The following is an 8,539-nucleotide window of genomic DNA, read 5'->3' as shown; positions in this document are numbered from 1 at the left end:
TAAGAAGATAAATGTATGTGTTTAAATTCGTAAAGATCTTCCTTTTCCGTGTAGATTTTGTTTCCCTGACATTTATTCATATTTTAAATATTTTCACGTCCGATATTTTTGTTGCTCCTTTCCGCTCCAGACTACAGACAACAACATGGCGACGATCTGGAGGGCACTCGCCCGGCAAGGTCGGGCTTTGAATCAACTTCACGCCTTGAGACGACAACTTTTAGCCCAGCCATCATGTTTTATTTCAACGTCAAAGAAAAACAAAGATATTGCAGTGCCTGTGCAACCTATGCCAAAATCAGAAGAGTTGAAAAAACTTGAAGAACACTTCGCTGACACTGATCCTGATTCTGACAAGGTACAGTTGGCATGTTTTCTATACTTAAAAGATACATATAAGTATGCATGGCATTCCGTCTGTGTAGCCCAGCCAGAATTATTTGTTACCATGAGAAAAGAAAATAAAACTAAGAGAACCCGTTTTGTTTGTCAGTCTGTCAACCAGTCAGTGACTGAGTGAGTCACTCTCACTACTACACTAGACTAGTCTCAGTCTCACTCTCTTGATCTTGATCTTGATATATTAGTATTTATTCCCCCCTCTGCTTCTTTACCTCTGTAAACTTGTAGAGCTAGTTATTTTTCGATAATGACCCAGCAACCAAACAAATAACGAGCCAGCAACAGCCTGAATCCTCGATAGCGCAATGGGTTGAGAAGCTGTTCTGTTTTGGTACTACTTTTGCGACTGAAAAGTTCCGAACGCTCTATACGTACGAAATATACATCTCTGGAGCAAACAATACAAACATACCGCATTTCAATTAACAACTACAGGCCTGAACACATGAATCTCCATATAAAATCCATGAGTTAGGTTGTTTTCTGAATCTAGATCTGCCGTGCACACACCGTTCATCACAAGCAAATTCCCAAGGCAAGTAACTCATACTCTTGCCGACAAGAGTAGTTCCCCTTCTTTTAACGCAGTTTCTTCGACAACACTGACTGCAATCCGACGGTCAGTTTTCAACAATATTTCATTTTATAAAAAGATCACACGCAACAAAATGCACACATCTCATCAATTTAAACAACATAAAGCGGTTTCATACACTATTTTCCCCAGAAAACTGAACTTCATACAGTAATTAACGTTCGAACACGGGTGCAAAAGTTCGTCTGCTAGTCTCATTTGACGAAAGAACATTATCCTAACACGATACTAAAACATAAACAGAACACACAATATCTGCCTTTACCGCCACAGCAGAATAACAGCATATCTGTGTACTTGATTTTAGTCTAAAACAGGGAAACTGACAAGAAGTGTTAACAGAATGGAATGATTTGCACGGAACTATACAACCGCGCATTAATCGATCGCCTGCGCAGGTTGACTGGTTGAGTGATTCGGATTCGATCAAACTTTCGCACAAAAACTCCTGTTTTCTTTGAATAACTGAAGAAAGGGGGAATAAAGAGGTTACACACCTCGTCTCAGTGATTATTAAAAATAATGGTCTCAGTTCGCGGTCATGAAAAAGCTCGCTGAAGCTCGCATTTTTCATGATCCGCTAACTTCGACCATTATTTTTAATAATCACTGAGACTCGGCATGTAACCTCTACTTATTACGCCAACAGGTCCCAAACTTGGGAATATTCGTTGGCAGAAAAATTGGGGAGAGCACTTGGTGTTTTAATCAGCGGTTGGCAGTTTTCCTTTGAATTCGTTGACCGTTGACGACTGGATCGTGTTGTCATCAAGGTTGTTCCAGTCAATAACTGTTCTTGTGAAAAAAGAGTACCTGTACACTGGTGTTTTAGTACACTCCACAGTAAAGCATTGGCTGTTGTTTCTTGTGATATTTCTGACTGTGGCTGATGATGTAAAGTCTTTGTTCACTCGGGAATCGAGACGAGGGTCGTGGTGTATACAGTGTATGTGTGTGTGTCTGTACGTGTGTGTGTGTGGAGCGATTCAGACGAAACTACTGGACCGATCTTTATGAAATTTGACATGAGAGTTCCTGGGAATTATTATATATGAAGTCTTATATCGCGCGCGTATCTCCAGACTCGGACTCAAGGCGCAGGGATCTATTTATGCCGTGTGAGATGGAATTTTTTACACAATACATCACGCATTCACATCGACCAGCAGATTGCAGCCATTTCGGCGCATATGCTACTTTTCACGGCCTATTATTCCAAGTCACATGGGTATTTTGGTGGACATTTTTTATCTATGCCTATACAATTTTGCCAGGAAAGACCCTTTTGTCTTCTTCTTCTTGGCGTTCGCAGAGGTTACACAATCAGTCCAGCACTGGTGATAAATGTTGTCGTTTTCTCCAACTCCTGTCGACTGCCGTATAGTTTGGTCTGCAAGGGAGTTGGTGACGGCCACACTTCTTTTCGTTCCTCATCTAGTAAGGGACATCGCTGTAAGATGTGTTCCGCTGTTTGGTCCTCTTGACCGCAGGCACAGGTTGGTGATGGCGCCAGCTTGAACTTTCGGTTCATGTGAGCATTGAGCCTGTTGTGGCCAGTACGCAGCCTGATGAGGTTGACTTGCTGCTCTCTGGACATTGTGTGGTAGTCATCTCTGTTTGTCCTTGGCCTCATCAATGCCTTGATGATTGTCTTCTGCTCACTAAAGCTGACACTGTTTTCAGGTTGGTCTTCCACGGCTCCTTCTTTTGCCAGCTCATCTGCCCTTTCATTTCCTGGTATCCCACAGTGAGACCCTTTTGTCAATCGTGGGATCTTTAACGTGGACACCCCAATGTAGCGTACACGAAGGGACCTCGGTTTTTCGTCTCATCCGAAGGACTAGCACTTGAACCCACCACCTAGGTTAGGAAAGGGGGGAAAAAATTGCTAACGCCCTGACCCAGGGTCGAACTCGCAACCTCTCGCTTCCGAGCGCAAGTGCGTTACCACTCGGCCACCCAGTCCCCGGACCTTTTTTTCGATAAATACCTTTGATGACGTCATATCCGGCTTTTTGTAAAAGTTGAGGCGGCACTGTCACACCCTCATTTTTCAATCAAATTGATTGACATTTTGGCCAAGCAATTTTCGATGAAGGCCGGACTTCGGTATTGCATTTCAGCTTGGTGGCTTAAAAATTAATTAATGACTTTGGTCATTAAAAATCTGAAAATGTAAAAAAAAACACAAAAAAAACAATTTAAACGATCCAAATTTACGTTCATCTTATTCTTCATCATTTTCTGATTCCAAAAACATATAAATATGTTATATTTGGATTAAAAACAAGCTCTGAAAATTAAAAATATAAAAATTATTATTAAAAATAAAATAAAGTTTCCGAAATCGATTTAAAAACAATTTCATCTTATTCCTTGTGGGTTCCTGATTCCAAAAACATAGAGATGTGATATGTTTGGATTAAAAACACGCTCAGAAAGTTAAAAAGAATAGAGATAAAAAAAAAGCGTGCTATCCTTCTCAGTGCAACTACTACCCCGCTCTTCTTGTCAATTTCACTGCCTTTGCATCGAGCGGTGGACTGACGATGCTACGAGTATACGTTCTTACTGTAAAAATGCAGTGAATTCAGTTTTATTCTGTTAGCTCGACAGCTTGACTAAATGTTGTATTTTTGCCTTACGCGACTTGTTGCTGGAGAAATTTCTCAGGGGGTACTGCGGGGACCAGCCCTCCGACCACTTTGAACAGAAATGTGAGTCTTTGTTGTTTTCGGCGTTCCTGGAGTGGGGGAAGCTGTAGTCTGCTGAGCATCTCTGAGACACATCCTGGGTTTCGGTCCCTGTAGTTTTGGTCCCTCTCAGTCTGTCTCACCGTCAACCCCCACCCCTCTCGCTCTCCACACACACACACAAACATCACACACACACTGACAAACATACTTTATGATACCAGACGTATTGAGTTTATATCATTTGCAAGGTACAAAGGAAACCGAATTTTGGTAATCTTGAACTTTAGCTCAGAATCCATTATTTTTGATACAAGTCCATGTAACCAAGCCAAATAACATTTGTCGTGAAATTAATTGACGGATTGAGCTCCAAACTTAACCATAATTAATTAATCTTGTTGTTCAATCGACGAAAATGGTGTACGTTCGTAACGTTGTCAACCATGGGACATCATTTACACGAAAGATTTATCTCCCTTGTCCGCTCATACGGATAATTCCTTCTTTGACCCATGTAAACGAAATGCATTCGTACAGTTCATCGGAGTTCATTCCGTAACTTCAAAGGGATCTAAAATTACTTGTTATGATTACAAGTGCAGGTACTATAAATTTGGAGACTTAAATGCCTCTAAATTATGAGCGATGAATTTAACACGCTAAAGTTCAAGATTACCCGAATTTTTCAAAATGTCAATCTGACAGCAACAGCCCGGCCTCCAGGCATTATTTGAAAAGAATTTTAAATCTTTGGGAGTTGACATGATCATGAAACCTCAATTTGTTCAGCCTTCCTTTCTGTGTGTAAAAGCATATCTTTTCTCAGGTTTTCTTCTCAAATTGTGCCCAATTATGCTATAAATATATCCCCCAAAAAACGTTTAAACTCAAAGCAAACTGGTGTTAGTTTTTGTTACTGTTAGAATGATCCACGGCCTCTCCAGATTCAGCGCTTGGGGGTTGGAGGCCAAAGGTGCAAGCATCAGCAATTCTGACCAAAAAAAAGATAATGGCCAGGTGTGCTGGTAAATGAGCTTAATCTTCACCGGATCATGCTTTGGTCTACACAGTCCGGATGATGTGGGTCGTGTACGACCGATACTTTCCAAAGAAGGATTAAACGCAAAAAGTATGGGTTGTACATGACCCACGCCATCCGAATGGGAATAAACGTTTTGCAGCCTCTTTGCAGAGTATAGGTCATACACGACCCACACCATCCGAATAAGGATCAACAGCGTAAAATTCCATACGAAATTCCATATGCGTCGTCCACGACCTACATCACCCGGACTGTGTGGTTCAAGTTACATCATCGTTTGTTTGTTTACAAAGATAATCTTTCAAAAGTTCGGCAATAGGAAGGTCGTATGGTGATTGAAGGTTATATGAAGTCTCAATTAAAAACTCCAAATAGTTTCATGTCATGTATTTTGAATAAAATTGTGTTTGAACCAAATAGTTTCAGAGATAAAGACGAATTTGTGAGGCTCTTGGTCGTCCACGACGCACAAAGCACAGTGAAGGTTAAACAGCCAGCGTCTACTTTTTGATAGTGTAACTGACTCTGTTTTGTGAGGTAACGCAAGTTTGTTTCTGGGATATTATTAGGAATAGGATTGAATAACTAAATCAGTAAAATGAATTGATATGACACTATTGACAGGTCGCCTTAGGATCATGTTTAGGGCAATTAATAGGAATTCAAACATCTCTTGGAGATTATTTTACGAGTGTAGAACAGCAAATATTTTTGATATAATAGTGGAAGTTGGAACCACCCTTTTTAGACTTGAAAAAACATTTTTGTTAAAGGGAGTGAGTCCTCTATCGCGGAGTGGGGGGGTCCACTGTAATTTTGTGAGTGTATTCGGACGTGACGAAGGGGAATCGAATAAACGCGTAAAGCATTTGCTTTTCTGGTTATATATGTGTGGAGGGGGGATGTGTGTGTGTGCGAAATGTAACTTTTGTGTGCTTGCTCGGGTTGTTGTTGTTTTGCTTTGTTCTTGTGTTTAAGGTTCAGTGTACTCTATTAGCTTATACAAAAGTACTAGTTGAATAACTTACAGGAGACTGAAGTATGCAAGAGAAAGTCGGTCGATCTGATCCTGACGTAACTATTCAGGTAAGACAATCCAGCTCTTTTTCAACCAGACCTAGACGCTTAATGAATCATTGACTTAATCAGTTAATGCTGATCCTTCTGTTTGTTTTGCAGAACTGGACATCATATGGATTTGATCCAACTGACCCAGACTTAGACAACTTCCTGCACCATACCACCATGTTTTTCACCATCACCCTCTGCATCTGTTGGGGTGCATTCATTCTCGCTTACCAACCAGACCACAAGTAAGCTTCCTTCATTCAGTTATTTACTATTACCTCTATACGGGAAGCTCCTTTTCTTGACTCATCTGCAGAACAAGAAGAGCCAAACTCCTTACAATTTTGTTCAACGAGGAGAGCTGACCTCCAGTAACAACCCCAGCACCTGGTTGAGCATACATGTGCTGTCGCATTTAATTGCAGCTGTTAACCTTATGCAGGGATGGCCAAATCGTTTGCCCGATCGCCAGGGGCGAGTAAAAAATCCACCGGGCTAGTAAAAACTGCCTGGCAACTCGCCTGGCTGGCCAGTGAACATTCTGGTCAAATGTAAGTTGTAACACCTTTCTTATACAAGTTATAGTTGTAATTTATTTATCAAGTTTCAAAGATATATATAAACACTACAGATGCAGTAACTGTGGTATGTACTGGGCCAGCAACATTTCTGGCGGGCTAGTGACTTTCCTGTACTAAGCTGTAGTTACTCGCCCAGGTGGCGAGTTAACATTTTGAGATTTGGCCATCCCTGTTATGCATCTTCACACATAACATATTATTTTACAGTGAAACCTCTGTTTTAAAACCCCACCTCCCACATCACCCCTTTAAAAGACTGTTCGCTTATTATCTCTGGTTTTATTTAGGTCTGTACATTTACTGACATTTTTAAACTTGATCTCACTTCTTTTAGAGCCTAATTATCTTTGTTTTTTTTAATTATATGCAGTCTCTAAAGAGGGTTTTCAGTGTATAACATCCCTTTTAATGCAGCATTATTACTTTCAGTTTCAAGCAGAAAATGCGCTCAGTCTCATTTTGTTTTTGTTTTGTTTTTCTGCCAACAGGAACTTGAGTTGGAGCACACGAGAATCCTTTCTAGAGCTGGAAAGGCGAGAGCGTGAAGGTCTACCATTGGTCAGCCCTGACCTTATTGACCTAAACAAAATGGAATTACCATCAGACGAAGATGTTGGCGAAGCAGAGATCATTGTCTAATTGTACTGGTAGAATCGTGTGATTAACAGAAGTGTGGCTTTCTCCTGCAAGTCCTAGTTTTTGACTCACATGCGAAGCAAAAGTGAGTCTATGTACTCACCCGAGTCGTCCGTCCGTCCGTCCGTCCGTCCGTCCGGACGTCCGTCCGGCCGTCCGGAAAACTTTAACGTTGGATATTTCTTGGACACTATTCAGTCTATTAGTACCAAATTTGGCAAGATGGTGTATGATGACAAGGCCCCAAAAAACATACATAGCATCTTGACCTTGCTTCAAGGTCAAGGTCGCAGGGGCCATAAATGTTGTCTAAAAAACAGCTATTTTTCACATTTTTCACATTTTCTCTGAAGTTTTTGAGATTGAATACCTCACCTATATATGATATATAGGGCAAAGTAAGCCCCATCTTTTGATACCAGTTTGGTTTACCTTGCTTCAAGGTCAAGGTCACAGGAGCTCTTCAAAGTTGGATTGTATACATATTTTGAAGTGACCTTGACCCTGAACTATGGAAGATAACTGTTTCAAACTTAAAAATTATGTGGGGCACATGTTATGCTTTCATCATGAGACAAATTTGGTCACATATGATCAAGGTCAAGGTCTCTTTGACCCTTATGAAATGTGACCAAAATAAGGTAGTGAACCACTAAAAGTGACCATATCTCATGGTAGAAAGAGCCAATAAGCACCATTGTACTTCCTATGTCTTGAATTAACAGCTTTGTGTTGCATGACCTTGGATGACCTTGACCTTGGGTCAAGGTCACATGTATTTTGGTAGGAAAAATGTGTAAAGCAGTTCTTAGTGTATGATGTCATTGCTAGGTTTAGGTCAAGCATGTGAGTCGTATGGGCTTTGCCCTTCTTGTTTTCTTTGACTTTCAATGATGAGCCTTGTACATTAAGTAAAGTAAGCTGTGTTTGAGAGTCTGAGTGCGTGTGACTGTTGTTTTGGCTTTTTTTTGTATTTTGAGCAAAGACTAGTTACTTGAACTGATGTTTTCTAGAAGCGTTGGAGTTAAAAAGCTGCATTGTTTTTGCAGAGGCTGATACAGTGAAATGAAGAACATCATCGTTCACCACAGACGAATATAAAGATTCAGTGTGTAACTTCTTAGTAAGAAAGAGAATCGCAAAAAGAACCATCATTTTTGAAAGGGTTGTTATCATGACTGTGTGACTCTGTGAAAGGTTCAGAAGAAAGTTCTGTTGAACCAGAAGAAATATTCCAAATTTAAGGCAATATGCTTATGTGTAAAAGTTGCAGTAGCATGCCCTTTTCGTTAATTTTTTTGTCATTTCTTTCGTTTTGACAGTTGGTAATTTGGCATTGCCGTTAGAAAGTGAACTTTCTGAGTGGTTTGTGCCAAATTGCAAATAAAGGAGAATATTTGTTCATAAGGTGTCATTTGATTTGTATATGCATGTGTGTTGGTTGCGATATGATGTACAATGGACTAAGTATGAATGATGTACCGCGGACTCATCTCAAGTGGCTTCAAATTTCAAAAAG

General features: G+C 40.4%; 1 protein-coding gene across 1 annotated transcript; it reads left to right on the top strand.

The window, feature by feature from the left end:
* The first annotated feature begins 130 nt into the window (after nucleotides 1–130).
* LOC138964747 (NADH dehydrogenase [ubiquinone] 1 beta subcomplex subunit 11, mitochondrial-like) lies at nucleotides 131–8,427 on the top strand. Its single transcript, XM_070336791.1, has 4 exons — nucleotides 131–358; nucleotides 5,915–6,048; nucleotides 6,873–7,085; nucleotides 7,897–8,427. The coding sequence occupies exons 1-3, from the start codon at nucleotides 146–148 to the stop codon at nucleotides 7,021–7,023; spliced, it is 498 nt and encodes a 165-aa protein (XP_070192892.1). The 5' UTR covers nucleotides 131–145; the 3' UTR covers nucleotides 7,024–7,085; nucleotides 7,897–8,427.
* The last annotated feature ends 112 nt before the right edge of the window (nucleotides 8,428–8,539 follow it).

This window comes from Littorina saxatilis, linkage group LG4, assembly GCF_037325665.1.
Source record: "Littorina saxatilis isolate snail1 linkage group LG4, US_GU_Lsax_2.0, whole genome shotgun sequence".
In the NCBI taxonomy this organism is placed as follows: Eukaryota; Metazoa; Mollusca; class Gastropoda; order Littorinimorpha; family Littorinidae; genus Littorina; species Littorina saxatilis.
The sequence above is the reverse complement of the archived record's forward strand: the minus strand, read 5'-3'. Positions and strand labels throughout refer to the sequence as shown.